At 51.7% G+C, this 18,671-nt stretch overlaps 2 protein-coding genes and 1 long non-coding RNA gene across 4 annotated transcripts; 2 read left to right on the top strand and 1 right to left on the bottom strand.

Annotated features, from left to right (window-relative positions):
* The first annotated feature begins 5,810 nt into the window (after nucleotides 1–5,810).
* Nucleotides 5,811–8,563, top strand: LOC109571788 (aurora kinase C-like). The gene is made up of 6 exons (XM_019978307.2): nucleotides 5,811–5,833; nucleotides 6,077–6,263; nucleotides 6,437–6,571; nucleotides 7,364–7,500; nucleotides 8,020–8,206; nucleotides 8,366–8,563. Exons 1-6 carry the CDS (start codon nucleotides 5,811–5,813, stop codon nucleotides 8,561–8,563), a joined length of 867 nt encoding a protein of 288 aa, XP_019833866.2.
* A 265-nt stretch (nucleotides 8,564–8,828) lies between these two features.
* On the bottom strand, nucleotides 8,829–10,089 carry LOC109571937 (uncharacterized). The gene is made up of 2 exons (XR_002182702.2): nucleotides 9,998–10,089; nucleotides 8,829–9,104 (listed from the first exon to the last, which is right to left on the bottom strand). It is a non-coding gene; the product is annotated as an uncharacterized lncRNA (long non-coding RNA).
* NR1H2 (nuclear receptor subfamily 1 group H member 2) lies at nucleotides 10,077–16,777 on the top strand. Of its 2 annotated transcripts, XM_019978425.2 has the most exons (10): nucleotides 10,077–10,232; nucleotides 10,345–10,487; nucleotides 11,072–11,133; nucleotides 11,215–11,337; nucleotides 11,650–11,940; nucleotides 12,023–12,300; nucleotides 12,488–12,667; nucleotides 13,380–13,479; nucleotides 15,754–15,962; nucleotides 16,216–16,777. In XM_019978425.2, the coding sequence occupies exons 3-10, from the start codon at nucleotides 11,091–11,093 to the stop codon at nucleotides 16,360–16,362; spliced, it is 1,371 nt and encodes a 456-aa protein (XP_019833984.2). In that variant the 5' UTR covers nucleotides 10,077–10,232; nucleotides 10,345–10,487; nucleotides 11,072–11,090; the 3' UTR covers nucleotides 16,363–16,777. The 2 variants fall into 2 exon arrangements, with proteins under 2 accessions (XP_019833984.2, XP_070628294.1); XM_070772193.1 differs by lacking the exons at nucleotides 10,077–10,232; nucleotides 10,345–10,487 and adding an exon at nucleotides 10,772–10,793.
* Nucleotides 16,778–18,671: the final 1,894 nt, after the last annotated feature.

The raw sequence follows: 18,671 nt of genomic DNA on the forward strand, positions 1-18,671 counted from the left end.
AAAAAAAAGTAACAGTCTTGAGACTCACACAGACTTGAGACTCGAAAAGAATAGGACACCACTGAGTGACTGAACAATCTTGAATTCTTCTGCAGTTTCAACAGGGTGGGGCTGCTGACAAGACTAGGGTGTGTCCAGGGTCTTAGGTGATCCAGTCTCCTAGTCTTGATGACCCTCACTGGCCCCTTTAATCTTGCCTCAGGTGGTTTCAGGGCTGCTCCTCCCTTAATTAGCAACTGTTCTGCCCTTTAGAACTCAGAGGTCACAGAGGCTGGAATCTTGCCTGTTAAGAAATAGGAGACAGACTTTCCTGGTGGCTCAGTGGATAAGAATCTGCCAATTCAGGGGACATGGGTTTGATCCCTGGTCTGGGAAGATTCCACAGATTAACTGCAGATTAACTAAACCTGTGTGCCACAGCTACTGAGCCTACACTCTACAGCCTGTAGAGGTCACCGTAATAAGTTCGTGCACTGCAAGAAGAGTAGCTCCCACTTGCCACAACTAGAGAAAGCCTGCACGAAGCAACGGAGACCTAGTGCAGCTTAAAAAAAAACTAACGGGAGACAAAAAGACCTCTGTTCCTGGGAGCCCCAAAGGCCCTGCTTGGCATCAGAAGCGCAGAATCTTAACTACTGGGCCACCAGAAAAGTCCTAAGTGTGGATTTTTGACAGTGCTGAAAGTGTTGTTGTTCAGTCGCCCAGTCATGTCCAACTCTTTGCGACCCCAGCATGCTAAGCTTCTCTGTCCTGAACAATCTCCTGGAGTTTGCTCAGACTCATGTCCATTGAGTCGATAATGCCGTCCAACCATAATCCGTTGCCCCCTTTTCCTCCTGCCCTCAGTCTTTCCCAGTGTCAGGGTCTTTTCAAATGAGTCGACTCTTCACATCAGGTGGCCAAAGTATTGGAGCTTCAGCTTCAGGATTAGTCCTTCCGATGAATATTCAGGGTTGATTTCCTTTAGAATTGACCCGTTTGATTTCCTTGCTGTCCAAGGGATTCTCAAGAGTCTTCTCCAGCTCCACAGCTTAAAAACATCAATTCTTCCACGCTCAGCGGGCCACACGACAGGCCAATAAGTCCCAGGTGTGGAGACAAGGAATATGGCTTTATTGGGAAAGCTGGCTGACCGAGAACATGGCATACTAATGTCTAATAACGATTTCATCTGGGGTCTGGATGCCAGGTTCTTCTATAGAACAGAGAAGTAGAGGAGGTGAGGAAGTCAAGTAGAAAAGCTATTTATCTTGCAAAACAGGAGGGGACGTGTTAAATTCCTCCTTCTCTGCCATTAAAAGTTAGGCTATGTCAGATTGTATCTCTGTGAGTTAAACAAAGGCATTTTAATAGTCTGGGAGAGGGCAGCTTTCCCTGAGGAAGGCTATTATGTATGATTATAATAATAAAAGCAAGGCAAAGAAAAGGTTAAAGTCAAAGAAACAGATCCAACAGGGAGTCAGAATTGGTTCTACCCTGTAACACTGGAGTAGTTTGCCATTTCCTTCTCCCTTATCTCACACGCTAGTAAGGGAGAAGGAAATGGCAACCTACTCCAATATTCTTGCCTGGAGAATCCTGTGGACAGTGGAGCCTGAAGGGCTGCTGTCCATAGGGTCACACAGAGTCAGATACGACTGAAGCGACTTAGCATGCAGCATGTAACACTGTGTGTGGATTTCTGATAGTGCTGAAGTTCAGCGCCCTAAAGTGTCCACCCCCTCTTGTTCAAGGGTCAGCAATACTGCAGTAAGTACACGAGAGAGGAGAGAGTGAGTGCAGCTGTGGGTCCTTGCTCCCAGGCCAAATGGCCTGGGCATTCCTGGGCTGGGGAGGCAGGTGTATTGGGGGAGAGTACACAAGCCATTGGCTATTAGGGGACAGAAGCACAAATGTTGGGGAGCTCCACCGTGGTGACCCTCACTTATGTGAGTGATGGAGAGGGACCTTCCCTGGAGAGAGGCCTGAGTAGGACAGGACGCTCAAGCTGGATCAGGATGGGCTGCACGTGGCTGTGCAGTTTGTTGACACCACAACCTCCCCTGGCAGCTTCCTGCGGTTGATTTATATCCAGTCACACCTGCATTACCTCACTGAGTTCCCTTAGGCATTCAGGGATTTATATATTTCTTCATTCATTCAGTCTAGTCACATCCCAAGGACTTCCCTGCAGCTCAAACGGTTAAGAATCTGCCTGTAATGAAGGAGATAAGGGTTTGATCCCTGGGTCAGGAAGATCCTCTGGAGAAGGGAAGGGAAATCCACTCCAGTATTCTTGCCTGGAGAATCCCCAGGGACAGAGAAGCCTGGTGGGCTACAGTCCATGGGGTCGCAAAGAGTTGGACATGACTGAGCGACTAACGTGTTCACATCACAGCCTCTCCAAGCCGGTCCTCTCTTTCTCCCACTCTCTCCACTCCTGTCTTTGTGCCTCGGGCCCGCCTTCCAGTCTCCGCGCCCTGTCCTCTCATTGGTCCAGCTCCCTCAGTCCCGCCCCCAAATCACAGGGCAGGGGGAAGCTTTTATTCCTACCCCTTCCATTGGGTACTCTGCCTCAGATCAGAGATCAGATCAGTCGCTCAGTCGTGTCCGACTCTTTGCGACCACATGAATCACAGCATGCCAGGCCTCCCTGTCCATCACCAACTCCCGGAGTTCACTCAGACTCACGTCCATCGAGTCAGTGATGCCATCCAGCCACCTCATCCTCTGTCGTCCCCTTCTTCTCCTGCCCCCAATCAATCCCAGCATCAGAGTCTTTTCCAATGAGTCAACTCTTCTCATGAGGTGGCCAGAGTACTGCAGTTTCAGCTTTAGCATCATTCCTTCCAAAGAAATCCCAGGGCTGATCTCCTTCAGAATGGACTGGTTGGATCTCCTTGCAGTCCAAGGGACTCTCAAGAGTCTTCTCCAACACCACAGTTCAAAAGCATCAATTCTTCGGCGCTCAGCCTTCTTCACAGTCCAACTCTCACATCCATACATGACCACAGGAAAAACCATAGCCTTGACTAGATGAACCTTTGTTGGCAAAGTAATGTCTCTGCTTTTGAATACGCTGTCTAGGTTGGTCATAACTTTCCTTCCAAGGAGTAAGCGTCTTTTAATTTTATGGCTGCAGTCACCATCTGTAGTGATTTTGGAGCCCAGAAAAATAAAGTCTGACACTGTTTCCACTGTTTCCCCATCTATTTCCCATGAAGTGGTGGGACCGGATGCCATGATCTTCGTTTTCTGAATGTTGAGTTTCAAGCCAACTTTTTCACTCTCCACTTTCACTTTCATCAAGAGGCTTTTGAGTTCCTCTTCACTTTCTGCCATAAGGGTGGTGTCATCTGCATATCTGAGGTTATTGAGATTTCTCCCGGCAATCTTGATTCCAGCTTGTATTTCTTCCAGTCCAGCGTTTCTCATGATGTACTCTGCATATAAGTTAAATAAACAGGGTGACAATATACAGCCTTGACGTACTCCTTTTCCTATTTGGAACCAGTCTGTTGTTCCATGTCCAATTCTAACTGTTGCTTCCTGACCTGCATACAAATTTCTCATGAGGCAGACCAGGTGGTCTGCTATTCCCATCTCTTTCAGAATTTTCCACAGTTTATTGTGATCCACACAGTCAAAGGCTTTGGCATAGTCAATAAAGCAGAAATAGGTGTTTTTCTGGAACTCTCTTGCTTTTTCCATGATCCAGCAGATGTTGGCAATTTGATCTCTGGTTCCTCTGCCTTTTCTAAAACCAGCTTGAACATCAGGAAGTTCACAGTTCACATATTGTTGAAGCCTGGCTTGGAGAATTTTGAGCATTACTTTACTAGCGTGTGAGATGAGTGCAATTGTGCGGTAGTTTGAGCATTCTTTGGCATTGCCTTTCTTTGGGATTGGAATGAAAACTGACCTTTTCCAGTCCTGTGGCCACTGCTGAGTTTTCCAAATTTGCTGGCATATTGAGTGCAGCACTTTCACTGCATCATCTTTCAGGATTTGGAAGAGCTCAACTGGAATTCCATCACCTCCACTAGCTTTGTTCGTAGTGATGCTTTTTAAGGCCCACTTGACTTCACATTTCAGGATGTCTAGCTCTAGGTCAGTGATCACATCATCGTGATTATCTGGGTTGTGAAGATCTTTTTTGTACAGTTCTTCTGTGTATTCTTGCCATCTCTTCTTAATATCTTCTGCTTCTGTTAGGTCCATACCATTTCTGTCCTTTATCGAGCTCATCTTTGCATGAAATGTTCCTTTGGTATCTCTGATTTTCTTGAAGAGATCCCTAGTCTTTCCCATTCTGTTGTTTTCCTCTATTTCTTTGCATTGATTGCTGAAGAAGGCTTTCTTATCTCTTCTTGCTATTCTTTGGAACTCTGCATTCAGATGTTTATATCTTTCCTTTTCTCCTTTGCTTTTCGCTTCTCTTCTTTTCACAGCTATTTGTAAGGCCTCCCCAGACAGCCATTTTGCTTTTTTGCTTTTCTTTTCTATGGGAATGGTCTTGATCCCTGTCTTCTGTACAATGTCAGTGTACAATGGTCTTGATCCCTGTCTCCTGTACAAATTGGAAGTGGTCAAACAAGAGATGGCAAGAGTGAATGTCGACATTCTAGGAATCAGCGAACTGAAATGGACTGGAATGGTGAATTTAACTCAGATGACCATTATATCTACTACTCCGGGCAGGAATCCCTCAGAAGAAATGGAGTGGCCATCATGGTCAACAAAAGAGTCCGAAATGCAGTACTTGGATGCAATCTCAAAAACGACAGAATGATCTATATTCGTTTCCAAGGCAAACCATTCAATATCACAGTAATCCAAGTCTATGCCCCAACCAATAACACTGAAGAAGCTGAAGTTGAACAGGTCTATGAAGACCTACGAGACCTTTTAGAACTAACACCCAAAAAAGATGTCCTTTTCATTATAGGGGACTGGAATGCAAAAGTAGGAAGTCAAGAAACACCTGGAGTAACAGGCAAATTTGGCCTTGGAATACGGAATGAAGCAGGGCAAAGACTAATAGAGTTTTGCCAAGAAAATGCACTGGTCATAACAAACACCCTCTTCCAAAAACGTAAGAGAAGACTCTATACATGGACATCACCAGATGGTCAACACCAAAATCAGATTGATTATATTCTTTGCAGCCAAAGATGGAGAAGCTCTATACAGTCAGCAAAAACAAGACTGGGAGCTGACTGTGGCTCAGACCATGAACTCCTTATTGCCAAATTCAGACTTAAATTGAAGAAAGTAGGGAAAACCACTAGACCATTCAGGTATGACCTAAATCAAATCCCTTATGATTATACAGTGGAAGTGAGAAATAGATTTAAGGGCCTAGATCTGATAGATAGAGTGCCTGATGAACTATGGAATGAGGGTACACTGCCTAAGCCTCAGATATTTCAACCAATGGAAGCCAACCTACTCAGCCAATGGGGCTGGAGCACTTAATATAAAGAGTGTGCTGATGCTCCCCAATGGAATCTCCAGGTGGTGTCCGCTCAGCCAACGGCACCTCTCTGTGTGCGAGCAGGTCGGGAATGGAAGAAGCTCATCCTGAGTGTTCTCCTGCCTGGATACCCAGCTCCACAAGGCTCAGGAAGGCGCCCTTCTCACCACCATCTCTTGTCAAGAGCCACCGAAAAGCTGCTAGGAAGTCGAGCAGGGGTCAGCCCGCAGGTGAAAGGACCAGACAAAGAGGGTTTAGAGGAAAGGTCTGGTGTCAGCTGTTGGGGATGGGCATGCACAGAAGACAGTATGGACCTCTCTTTTCTTTGTTTTTCTTAGTAGCTGCAACAGGTCAAATGGGGCCCAGCACCCCTATCGTGTGAGTGCCTTTGGTTTGAATCTGGAAGAGGAAGGGAAGTGGGACCCGGAGATGAAAAGCAACCTGCATGTGTCAAGTGTTGCCTCACGGGACTGACAGTTGTTGACTAGACACCCGGGCTGGGCCCTTGAGAAGGAAAAGGGGTCCGGGGAGGCAAAAGCTAAAGAACACAGGCGAGCATGAAGGATCCCCGACTCTCCACCCACCTCCTAAATTGAGGCTCTTTTCTTTCTCTCCTCTCAGGCGGCATTACACAATTGCTGATTTTGAAATCAGGGGTCCTCTCGGCAAGGGAAACTTCGGGAATGTGTACATGGCTTGCCATTTCATTGTGGCCCTGAAAGTCCTCTTCAAGTCCCAGATAGAAAAGGAAGGACTGGAATATCAGCTGCGCAGGGAAATTGAAATCCAGGCGCACCTACAAAGGACAGTCTCTGTATGAATGAGATTCCCATGCGTTTTCCCTCACAGACTTCCAGATGGAGCTATTACTCTCCTGGCCCCAGCACAATTTGCCCCTTTGTGTGACCAGTCACTTGTAATAGCATCATGAATTGGGCCTCAGGGAGGAGTCTTGACCCTTCCTCCTTTGTCCCCAGACAGCACAATATCCTGCGCCTGTACAACTACCTCCATGATGCGTGCCGGGTGTACCTGATTCTAGAATATGCTCCAAGGGGTGAGCTCTACAAGGAGCTACAAAACAGCCACGCGTTTGATGAACCGCGCACAGCCACGGTGAGGCAGAGGAGGCTGAGGGCTAGGGTTCATGAGTTTCCTATGGGCTGATGGGGGTCACTGCCTATGGCTTTCATGAAGGTTCAGATTGCTTCCTTTGAAAAAAAAACTTTTATGAATTAATGAATTGATTTATGGCTGTGCAGGGTCTTTGTTGCCATGTGGGACTTTACTTGCACCAGCTTCTCATTGCAGTGGTTTCTCTTGTGAAGCATGGGCTCTAGGGTGCGTAGGCTCAGCAGTTGTGGCGCACTGGCTTAGTTGCCCTGTGGCTTGTGGACTCTTCCTGGATGAGGACTCGAAACTGTGTCCCCTGCATTGGCAGGTGGATTCTTTACCACTGGACCCACCAGGGAAGTCCTGAATTGCTTTTTTCTATCAATTTTACATAGCGACTCTTATATCCTACAATTTTACTTTTGGATACCCTATGGCATCACTGACTCAATTTGAGTGAACACCGGGAGTTGGCGATGGACAGGGAGGCCTGGCATGCTGCAGTCCATGGGGTTGCAGAGTCAAGACACGACTGAGCAACTGAACTGAATAATTACCCCCAGGATGTTAATAAGTAGTGTGTATAAGTTTGTGTTCTTTGGTTGTAAACAACAGAATCTAACTGCATTACCTTGTGGAAAGAAACATGAAAGGCTGTGGGGGAGTTCACTGAATAAATGAATGAAACTGACTTAGAAAGCTAGGGATTTTTGGAGGACCTCTGGGTGGGAATGACAGCCGTCATCACCCCATGGCCGGCTTCATTTCCAGACTGCTTTTTCTTTGCTCACACAGGTAATGGAGGAGTTGGCAGATGCTCTGACCTACTGCCATGAAAAGAAGGTGATTCACAGGAATATGAAGCCAGAGAAACTGCTGCTGGGGCTCATGGGTGAGGTGAAGATGGCAGACTTTGGCTGGTCTGTGCACACTCCCTAAGGTAGGACAGGTGGTGGCACCCTGGCCAGTTAAGAATGATCCAATTTAATTCATTTCACATGTAAGACCCAGCTACAAACCTGGGTTTGTATTTCAATGCTGCCTTTTGAAATGCATATTTTAACAAGTATTTGTAGACTGAAAGAAGGTGGTTCGACTATATCTTCTATTTTTTAAGGTTTACATAAAATTTTACCAATAAGTTTCCGTGTAAGTACATTAAGAATGATTGTGCCATAATTCCGGGAATTTTACTCTATCAATAAACTGTAATTAATTTACTTGGTCCCTCTTGGTGGACCATCAGTTTGTTCCAAAACTTCCTGGATCATGAGCTAAATAATTGTAGGAAGAATCTCAGAATATGGGATTGTTGGTCCCAGGACTTGCCTTGTCAACCTTAATTCATAGGAAAACTTGGTGTTTCCAAGTTCCTGTGCTTGACAGGAGATTGCCCAGGACTGGATGCTGGGGAAGGATCGTGTCCCTTCTACTGAGCCTCCGCTTAATGTTCCTTTCTCTAGGAGAAAGAAGATGTGTGGGACGCTGGACTACTTGCCCCCAGAAATGATTGAGGGGAGAATATACAATGAAAAGGTAGATCTATGGTGCCTAGGGGTGCTCTGCTACGAGCTGCTGGTGGGAAATCCACCCTTCGAGAGCACCTCCCATAGTGAGACCTACAGACACATCCTCAAGGTGGGATGGCCACACTCTGGGCATTCGTGCAGGAGCTGGGGGTAAGGGGCGGCTGGGAGCCTGGGGCACACACAAAGCTGGTTTACTATGATCCCGGCCAGTGCCTTGAATGGACCAAGGAAACTAACCATACTTCTCTTTCTTCTTTGGCCTCATCAGGTAGATGTAAGATTTCCTGCATCAATACCTTTGAGGGCTTGGGACCTGATCTCCAGGCTTCTCAGATACCAGCCCTCAGAGCGGCAGCCCTTGGCCCAGGTCTTGAAGCACCCGTGGGTCCGGGCTCACTCTCGGAGGGTGCTGCCCCCAGCTGCTCAAATGGCTTCCTTAGCCCTGTCCACCCCTATTCTTTTGTGATTGCTTGTGGAACACCCTGGCTCTGGTATCTCTTCTGTCTTTTGTTTCTTCACGTGTAAGATGTATCATGCTAGTTAATAACGGCTTCCCTTGTGGCTCAGCTGGTAAAGAATCCGCCTGCAATGCGGGAGACCTGGGTTCAATCCCTGGGTTGGGAAGATTCCCTAGAGAAGGGAAAGGCTACTCACTCCAGTATTCTGACCTGGAGAATTCCACGGACTGTATAGTCCATGGGATCTCAAAGAGTCGGACATGACTGAGCGACTTTTACCATTAATAAAGGCCAAATAATTTTATTTATTTTTGGCTGTGCTGGGTCATTGTTGCTTAGGATGGGCTTTCTCTAGTTTCCACGAGCAGGGGCTGCACTTGATGTGGTATGCTGGCTTCAGTAGTTGTGGCCCATGAGCTTAGTTGGTCCTCTGCATAGAATCTTCCCAGACCAGGGATAGAACCGGTGTGCCTTGCACTGGCAGCAGATTCTTACCCCCTGTGCCACCAGGGAAATCCAAAGCTGAATCATCTTGTACCAGGTCTCTTTCTTAAAAAAAAAAAAAAAAATTTATTTGACTGCGTTGGGTCTCAGTTGAGATCTTCATTACATCATGCTGGATCTTTTGGTCAGGCGTTGGCTCTGTGGTGGCAGGAAGGCTCTGTAACACGTGGGTTTAGTATCTCCTGCCCCTGCCCCCTGCACTGGGATCCAAGTTCCCTGACCAGGGATGGGACCCTCATTCCCTGCATTGCAAGTTGGATGTATTTTTAATATATTTATTTGGCGGCATTGTGCCTTAGTGGCGTATGGGAGCAGGTTCCCCTAGAAGGGATCGAACCCAGGCCCCCTGAACTAGGAGCCTGGAATCCTAGCCACTGGACCACCGGAGAAGTCCCACCAAATTATTTTTAAAATATGCTTTTACTAGGTCTAGGTTGGTAATTTCACTTATTTGAAACCAGTAAGCAGCTCTCCTCCAAAATCAGAAAACTTAACACAGCTTAAAAACGACAAATATGCTTTTAATCAGCCGTGTGCCTAAAGGAGCCGCAGCTGGGGAGGTGATGCCGAGTAAACCTTTGGCCCTCGAGCGAGAGACATACTAGGCAGAGTTTAAGGCCACGCAGGGCGGGGCGGGAAAATTTGGGACTCACCACGCCGCCCTGGTGGCTCAGACGGTAAAGAATCCGCCTGCAACGCGTGAGACCTGGGTTCAATCCCTGGGCTGGGAAGATCCCCTGGAGAAGAAAACGAATATCTACTCTAGTATTCTGGCCTGGAGAATTGCATGGACAGAGGAGCCTGGTGAGCTGCAGTCCATGGGGTCGCAAAGAGTGGGGACACGCACGACTGAGCGACTTTGACTTTCATGCCGCCCTACTGCCCAACATTTGACTGAATGGGTCAGGAACTCTTCCGCCCGCCCTCATCCTAGTTACCCGGAAACGCAAACTTCCGGTGGGTCCACGACTCCGACGCGGGGCAGCCCATTACGCTGTCCCTGGACGAACCGGAATTTCGTCACCCCGACTACCCGCCCACTCCCGGAAGTGACGCACGGTGGGGTTGCCGGAAGAAGTGGCGAAGTTACTTTTGAGGGGAACTCAGTGGCGGCGGCGTGCCAGGGGCTACGGAGAAGAAGGAAAAGAAGGCAGAGCAAGGGGACGGAAGCAGGTGCACTCAAGTGTGGGGCGACGCGGGAGGAGCCCTGGGCCTGGGGCTTCCCGGCGTTCCCCGCGCTGCTTGGCTCAGCCCCCTTCTCTCCTTCCACCCTCTCCCCTCCTAGTTCGCGCCAACTCCCGGCTGTTTCCAAGGCAACGGGAGTAGGGGACCCCCCCCCCCCAAGAGAGGCCGCCCACGAGACCCTCGCGCGCAGCCATGAGCCCCGCCTCCCACTGCTGTTCTGAGAGGGGCGGGACCTGGAGAGAGGTGTGAGGGCGGGGCATGTTGGGAGGAGGTCGGGGTGCCTTGATGGACGCAGATGGGGCGGGGCCTGGGTGGAAAAGATGTGGGCGGAGCATGATGGGAGGAGGTCGGGGGGCCGTGATGGGCGCAGATGGGGCGGGGTCTAGAAGGAAATAATGTGGGCGGAGCATTATGGACGGAGCTGGGGTCCGAAGGAGAGATGGGGGTGCTTCCTCGGCGGAGGTGGGGTGAAGCTGGAGGGGAAAGAGGAAGTGAGGGCGGAGCCCTCGAAGCCGAAGGGATAGTTTCTGGAAAAATCCGGTGGGCGAGGTCTGGAGTGCATGGAGCCTAAAAGAGGGGGGCTGACACTAGGGGAGGGCGGGGCTTGAGACTCAGCCGAAGGCTGTCCTGGAGCAGAAAGGGGGCGGGCCCTATTAGAACTGGATAGGAGGGTCTGTAGGCTGGCAGAGACTGGGGGTGGGGTCTGCACGAAGTAGGGGAAGAGTGTGAGGGATGGAGGAAAGAGAGGTCCCCTTATTAAGACCTATGGCTGGCCTACTCTGACCCTCCCTGGTTCCACAAGACTCTCCGACCCCCTGTATCTGCAGGCTGCTCCGTGACCCCACCATGTCCACCCCCACCACGAATTCCGTGGACACCCCCTTGCCTGGTGAGTGACCCCCCCCTTCCCCAACACAGCTATTCTCCCATCAGGTTATTGTCAGCCGAAAATCACTGTGTCTCCTCCCAGGAAATGGCCCCAGCACTCCCTCTTCTTCACCTGGGGGAAAGGAGGATGGTCCTGAACCATGCCCTGGAGGGGCGGATCCTGATGTCCCAAGCACTGATGGGGCCGACTCAGCCTCCGTTGTGGGTGAGACAGGGTCCAGGGACATGGGTTGGGAGTTGATACGGAGGCTCAGAGAGGAATCTAGAAGGAGAGAAAGATCAGAAATGGGGATGGCCAGCCCCAGTGTCTTGCTGATTTTTTTTTTTCTGTTCTTGGTACCTCTTATTTTGACCCATTCTTTGGGATTCACAGAAACACATCTTTCCCTCCGAATCACCATCTCTGTGGGTCCCCCTCCAACTCTGATTTGTTGCCTCTGATCTCTCATGGATCTGTCCCTCTGGCTGCTGTTTATCCCTGTGGTTCTGTCTCATGGCTTCTGTCCACCCATGCCAGTCATCCTAGACACAGCAGAGGAGCCGGAGCGCAAGCGAAAGAAGGGCCCAGCTCCAAAGATGCTGGGCGATGAGCTGTGCCAAGTGTGCGGGGACACAGCCTCTGGCTTCCACTACAACGTGCTCAGCTGTGAAGGCTGCAAGGGCTTCTTCCGCCGAAGTGTGATCCGAGGAGGGGCCGGGCGCTACGCCTGCCGGGGCGGTGGCACCTGCCAGATGGATGCGTTCATGCGGCGCAAGTGCCAGCAATGCCGGCTGCGGAAATGCAAGGAGGCAGGGATGCGGGAGCAGTGTGAGTCCTGGGGAGGGAGCAGGGCCAGGCCGGCCCCTGCCCAGCTCTGGGACCTCTGCTGAGGCCTGTGTCGCCCCACCAGGCGTCCTCTCCAAAGAACAGATCCGGAAGAAGAAGATTCGGAAGCAGCAGCAGCAGCAGCAGCAGCAGCAGTCGTCACCCACGGGGCCGGGAGTCAGCAGCAGCAGCCCAGCCTCTGGGCCTGGGGCCTCCCCTGGAGGGTCCGACGGGGGTGGCCAGGGCTCTGGAGAAGGTGAAGGTGTCCAGTTAACAGCCGCTCAGGAACTAATGATCCAGCAGTTGGTGGCGGCCCAGCTGCAGTGCAATAAACGCTCCTTCTCCGACCAGCCCAAAGTCACGGTACGGCCCCTTCCACAGCCTCGAGGGACAATGCACCCAGCGCGCTCAAGTTGACAGGGCCACAGTCCAGGGCACAGGGAGAGAATGAGGCTCCAGAGAACAGGCGCTTTGAGACGGGGTAGCCTTGGGCTCATGGGAGATGTCCTGATAGTAACCTGCCTGCTCCTCCCACCCCCCGTGTCCCCAGCCCTGGCCCTTGGGTGCAGACCCGCAGTCCCGTGATGCTCGCCAGCAGCGTTTCGCCCACTTCACGGAGCTGGCCATCATCTCCGTGCAGGAGATCGTGGACTTCGCCAAGCAGGTGCCTGGCTTCTTGCAGCTCGGTCGTGAAGACCAGATCGCCCTCCTGAAGGCCTCTACCATCGAGGTAACGGCCAGCCTGCCCAGCCTCAGAGAGGCCGTTCCATCCTGCTCTAGAAGAAGTCCTGAGATAAACCCCAGGAGAGATGTCAGGAGCACAGGGACAAAGCAGACTCTAGGCCTTGCCCTAGTGGGGGTGGTATTCTCCAGGAGAACCCTCAAATGCTAAATAAGTCATCAGAGCCTCCTATGAGGCGAGGAGAGAAACAGGGCCTGAGATGGAGAATAATTGAGGGTTGGGTTGGACGGCCACACTTCAGGGAACATGCTGACAAGTCTTGTTCAGGGAGTTGATGTTTGAACCAAAATCGTGGTAATGAGTAAGTGCTGAGTGTCTAGTGTATGCTAGGCCCTATTCCAAGTGCTGGGGGCATGGAGGCGAACGGAGCAGACTGAAAGAAAGCTCTGCCCTGTGCCCCGTAAGCACCTGGGGAGAGTGTCCTGAGCAGAGAAGGCTGGGGGTGCCAAACCTGGGGAAGGGAGAGAGCTTGGAGCGTCCAGCGTGCTGGCTGCAGCCCTGTGGCTGAGAGATGATGGGGCGGGGTGGGGACGGGCAGGGGATGATCCCAGCAAGATCGGGCACCCCCATTCAGGCCAGCAGAGGAAGGACGGGCTAAGAGGCCACAGGGTTTCTGCTTTCTCCCGTCATCTCTCCATGGGGCACTTCTCTGTACTCCTGGACATCTGCTCCTCACTCCTGTCCCCTCCGCCGCCCTCAGATCATGCTGCTGGAGACGGCCAGACGCTACAACCACGAGACTGAGTGCATCACCTTCCTAAAGGACTTCACCTATAGCAAGGATGACTTCCACCGCGCGGGTACGGCCAAGTGCAGGCTGGGCAGTGGGGTCCCTGCTGGCCAGGAGACCCAGGGCCTCACATCCCTGTCTGAGTTTCCATCTCTTCACCTCCCAACTAGGGTGAGGGCTGAGCCCACCCACCTCACAGTGAGAGCTAAGAGCACAGTGAGGTTATTGAGCCCTGACTCTGCACAGGGGAACATGGTGCAGGGTGCGACAGAGGGGCATGTGCTGTAATACAGGGCATCTTGGTAGGAATTAAGGAAAGACACTTTTTCCTCCCCAGCCCTGGTCTCATGTGACAGAGGCTAGATCTCAGTCCACTGGGAAATGCACAACCTCCCCAGCTGTACAGGGCAGCCCTGATCCCTACCCTCCAAGAGCACTTCCCTAGGGGTGTAACCGAGGCGATGGGGTTCTGGAGATTGTGTGGCTCAGTGGGACCAGAGGAAAAGGGAGGTGGGGAGTAGTGTTAGTTACCAGGAAACGCAAGTGTAGGGCCTCAGTCTCTCCGCCTCTGGGCGTTCTCAGAGAGTCCTGCTTTCTCCTGTCATCTCTCCATGGGGCACTTCTCTGTACTCCTGGACATCTGCTCCTCACTCCATCTTTCCTTCCTCTTATTTCCTGGCTCTCCCAATACCCAGGGCAGTCCCAGTAACCCTTTGAGTATAAGCTTGGCAGGGGAGCACTAGGGGTTGGGAGAGTGTTTCTGGCAGGGGTCTCAGCATGTGCAGAGGTCCTGGGGTGGGGAAGAGTGGGTGGTGTGAAGGAGCGATAGGGAGGTTCGGGCAGCTGCAGCACAGTGAGATGGGGCTGGAGCAGAGGTTGGTTCCCCCTACCGCCCCATCCTCTGCCACAGTCCAGGCCTCAGTTGGCCCTTCCGGGAACATTGCAGAGCCCCTTGCTGGGCTTCTACCTCCACCCTAGCCTGGTGGGTTTGTTCACACAGTCATTGGAAGGATCCAGTTAACAACCGCGTTAGCTCACGTCTCTCCTGTGCTCGGCACCATCCATGGCTCCCATCACACTGGGAGAAAAGCCAGAGTCCTCACCTGGCCCACAGGCCCTGCAGGGCGTGGCCTCATTCCTCCCCGCCCTCATCTCCCGGCCTCCCCTCACCCTCCTCCAGCCACACTGGCTTCCCTGTTGTTTGAACCCACCAAATGTGCTGTCGCCTCACAGCTTGTTTGCTGGTCCCTCTTTCCAGAACTGGGTTGACCCTTCTTGTTCTAGTTTGCATGGGACCTTCCAAGCTTTTCTTATTTTTTTAAAAATTAATTAGTTTTTAGCTGCGCTGGGTCTTTGTTGCTTTGTGTGAGCTCTCGCTAGTCGCTGTGCGCGGGCTTCTCGTTGCGTGTGTCACAGGCTCCAGGCAGTTGGGCTCAGTAGTTGCAGTGCATGGGTTTAGTTGCCCTGCAGCATGTGGTATCTTCCTGGACCAGGGATCAAACCTGTGTCCCCTGCATTGGCATGTGGATTCTTACCCACTCTGCCACGAGGCAAGTCTCCTGTGCTTTAATACTCAAAAGTCCCAGGGCCTAGGAAGCCTAGTCCCAGGCAAAACAGACTGGGAGCACCCTCCCTGGAACACTCAAACAGCCTGGTAACTCCCTCCCTCCCCTCTTTGGTGTTGGACACCCTGCAGCTAGGGAGGCCTTCCAACAGTCCCCTTGCAGTGACCCTCATGTCTAAGATATGGATGTGATTCTCTCCCTGTTACCCTCCCCTGCATTACCTCGATCCACAGAACTAGAATCATCTCACAGGGTGGATGGCGTCCTTGCAGACTTGTCTATTATCTGTTCCTTCAAGCCCCAAATGCAAGTGCCACGAGAGCAGGGGGCTTTGGCTTACAAATGTCTCTGCCAGGGACCTGACGTGCAGTGGGTGCTCAATCAAGTTTGATGAATGAATGAGTCACACCTGGAAATGAGTTCAGCTTCAATGCGAGAGCAGGGGATGCCACCTCGGGGTGATGTAAGGTGACCTGGGATTAAACATCTTTCCTTTTCCAGAGGAGAGGTACCAGGAAGGCCAGGAAGGAAGTGAAGGGGGTGATGGGGTGGTAGAAACTTCTGAATAAATGTTCACACTTATTACTCATTGCTTCATTCAGGCGAGACATACGGCATACCCACGACATGCCAAACCCTTGATGGTTACAGGGTGACCGGCACTCTCTACCTGCTGCTGTTTCCCTCGCTCTGCTGACGGTGGGCAATGCCAGTAGCCAGGCATGGGGGCCAGTTTTAGGGTCAGAGTGTTCATCAGAGCCTGTCTCCTGCCTCCACAGGCCTGCAGGTGGAATTCATCAACCCCATCTTCGAGTTCTCGCGGGCCATGAGGCGACTGGGCCTGGACGACGCCGAGTACGCCCTGCTCATCGCCATCAACATCTTCTCAGCCGACCGGCCCAATGTGCAGGAGCCCAGCCGGGTCGAGGCCCTGCAGCAGCCCTACGTGGACGCACTGTTGTCTTATACCCGCATCAAGAGGCCACAGGTACCGGAGCCCAGACCCTCCAGAGGAAACCTAGATCCATGTAGGGTCGGTTTCCTACGTCCCTGGCTCACCCCAGCAGCTGAGTTCTGATCAGTGTCGTCTCAGCAGCCTGTCCTCGAGGCCCCTGTCCCCTCATCAAGGAGTCAGGCCAAGTCCACGCCCAGGGGCCCCACACTGTCTCTCCGGGGTCAGGGGGCCCTCCTGCTGGGCCAGGTGGGCTGCCCCACGCCCACCCCCTCCTGTCTCCTTGCAGGACCAGCTGCGCTTCCCCCGCATGCTGATGAAGCTTGTGAGCCTGCGCACGCTCAGCTCCGTGCACTCGGAGCAGGTCTTCGCCCTGCGGCTCCAGGACAAGAAGCTGCCACCTTTGCTGTCTGAGATCTGGGACGTCCACGAGTGAGGGGCCTGCCCCACCGCCCTGCACACCCCCAATGACTGGACACTGGGGTAGGAAGGGACTGGGCCGGGTCTGGGCTCCCGCCCTGCGGCTTGGAGCTAAAGCTTGGCCCCCCGCCAGTCCTCAGGATGAGCCCCAGTCGGGATCCAGGAGCCTCCTTGCCTGCCCCACTGAGTCTTCCTGGGAGGGCTGGAGGGGGTCATGGGTCCTGACCTCTGACCTCTCCCAGCACTCCCAGCTGCCCTCCCCGCCCAGCTTACACCTCAAGCCTACCATGCAGTGCACCTTGAACAGAGGCAGGAGGGCCTGTGGCTCTCCCACAGCCCGAGAGACCACAGGCTCCCCACTCTGGTCCTTTTATTTAATAAAAACTAAAAAAAAAAACAAAAACAGGAAAATAAAGTATGACTAGAAACTTGCTCTGATTCAGAATGAGTCTGAGGTAGGAATGGGCTGCCAGGGTCTTCGTGGACACCAAACGAAGGTGCTGGACTAGGGAGGGTTCAGGGTGATATGACTAGGCGCTCTGGGGGCCCAGGAGAGGCCCTGACAACCTCAGGGTCATCTGGTGGGTGGAGCCTGCTCCTGAAGGTCAGGGAGGATTTAAGTGGAGGAGGGCATGGGGGTTTCATTCAATCAGCAAGTATGGGCTGAGGCTGCTTTGTGGGCCAGGCACTGTGCTGGCCATTCTCAGGACACAGATGTTATTCTTGCAACAGATACGTATGGAGCATTTGTGCTGTGCTGTGCTGTGGTTAGTCGCTGAGTTGTGTCCAACTCTGTGACCTCATGGACTGCAGCCCGCCAGGCTCCTCTGTCCATGGGGATTCTCCAGGCAGGAATACTGGAGTGGGTTGCCATGCCCTCCTCCATGGGATCTTCCTAACCCAGGGATCGAACCCAGGTCTCCCGCATTGCAGGCAGATTCTTTACCATATGAGCCACCAGGGAAGCCCCATGGAGCATTTACTCTGTGCCAAATACACTCTTAGGCAGTGGAAACATCTGTGAACACGATAAAGTCTCTCTGCAGCCACCATGGAAAACAGTATGGCAGTTTCTCAAAACACTAAAACTAGAGGATTCCTTGGCAGTCCAGTGGTTAGGACTCTGAGGACCTGGGTTCAGCGCCTGGCTGGGGAACTAAGATCCCACATGCCATTCGTTGGGGTCGAATAGAAAAAGCTAAAACTAGAACTCTGTCACAGGACTCAGCAATCCCACCCCTGGATATGTATTCAAAAAACCCCAAACACTAAATTTGAAAGGATACACGCACCTCAATGTTCGTAGCAATATTATTTACAATTGCCAAGATACGGAAGCGACCTAAGAGTTCATCGGCAGATGAATGGAAGAAGGTGTCATACATACATACAGAATGGGATACTGTTCAGTCATGAGAGAGAGAAATTTTGCTATCTGCAGCAACATGGATGGACTTGGAGGGCACTGCTGCTGCTGCTGCTAAGTGGCTTCAGTCGTACACAACTCTGTGAGACCCCAGAGACAGCAGCCCACCAGGCTCCTCCGTTCCTGGGATTCTCCAGGCAAGAATACTTGAGTGGGTTGCCATTTCCTTCTCTATGGAGGGCATCATGCCAAGTGAAATAAGACAGAGAAAGACATATACTGTGTATCATTCACATACGGAATCTAAATACAACAAAAGGCAATGGCACCCCACTCCAGTACTCTTGCCTGGAAAATCCCATGGACGGAAGAGCCTGGAAGGCTGCAGTCCATGAGGTCACTAAGAGTCGGCCATGACTGAGCAACTTCACTTTCACTTTTCACTTTCATGATTGGAGAAGGAAATGGGGTCGCACAGTCTGACACGACTGAAGCAACTTAGCAGTAGCAGCAGCAGTGACTATAACAGAAAAGAAGCAGATTGACAGACTGAACAAACTAGTGGTTACCAGTTGCGGGAGGGACAACGGGTGGAGGAGTGGGAGGTAAAAACTATGGGTGTAAGGTAGGCTCAAGGATGTGTTGTACAACATGGACAATAATAGCCAATATTTTGTAATAATTGTAAATGGACCTTTACAAATTGTATTAGGGAGTTCCCTGGTGGTCTAGTAGTTGGAACTCTATGCTTTCACTGCCGGAAACTGAGTTCAATACCTAGTCAGGAAGTAAGATTTTCCAAGCTAGGCCACACGGCCAAAAATCAAATCAAATAAATAAGGTAAAGTCCCTCCTCGGAGTTGACCACTAGCCAGGGCTGGTCATGGGGGGCTGAGCAGGGACTGACAGAGGTAAGGGAATGGGGGCAGCACGGGACAATGTGGGAGATGAGTAGGAAG

Source organism: Bos indicus, chromosome 18, assembly GCF_029378745.1.
Source record: "Bos indicus isolate NIAB-ARS_2022 breed Sahiwal x Tharparkar chromosome 18, NIAB-ARS_B.indTharparkar_mat_pri_1.0, whole genome shotgun sequence".
In the NCBI taxonomy this organism is placed as follows: domain Eukaryota; kingdom Metazoa; phylum Chordata; class Mammalia; order Artiodactyla; family Bovidae; genus Bos; species Bos indicus.

Excerpts from the sequence above, each read along its gene's own strand:
- LOC109571788 (XM_019978307.2), top strand. The coding sequence starts at position 5,811 with ATGGGGCCCAGCACCCCTATCGT. Across the intron at positions 5,834-6,076 it reads GGGCCCAGCACCCCTATCGT|GCGGCATTACACAATTGCTG; the intron begins GTGAGTGCCTTT and ends CTCTCCTCTCAG. Across the intron at positions 6,264-6,436 it reads AGGCGCACCTACAAAGGACA|CACAATATCCTGCGCCTGTA; the intron begins GTCTCTGTATGA and ends GTCCCCAGACAG.
- NR1H2 (XM_019978425.2), top strand. The coding sequence starts at position 11,091 with ATGTCCACCCCCACCACGAATTCCGTGGACACCCCCTTGCCTG. Across the intron at positions 11,134-11,214 it reads CGTGGACACCCCCTTGCCTG|GAAATGGCCCCAGCACTCCC; the intron begins GTGAGTGACCCC and ends GTCTCCTCCCAG. Across the intron at positions 11,941-12,022 it reads GGCAGGGATGCGGGAGCAGT|GCGTCCTCTCCAAAGAACAG; the intron begins GTGAGTCCTGGG and ends TCGCCCCACCAG.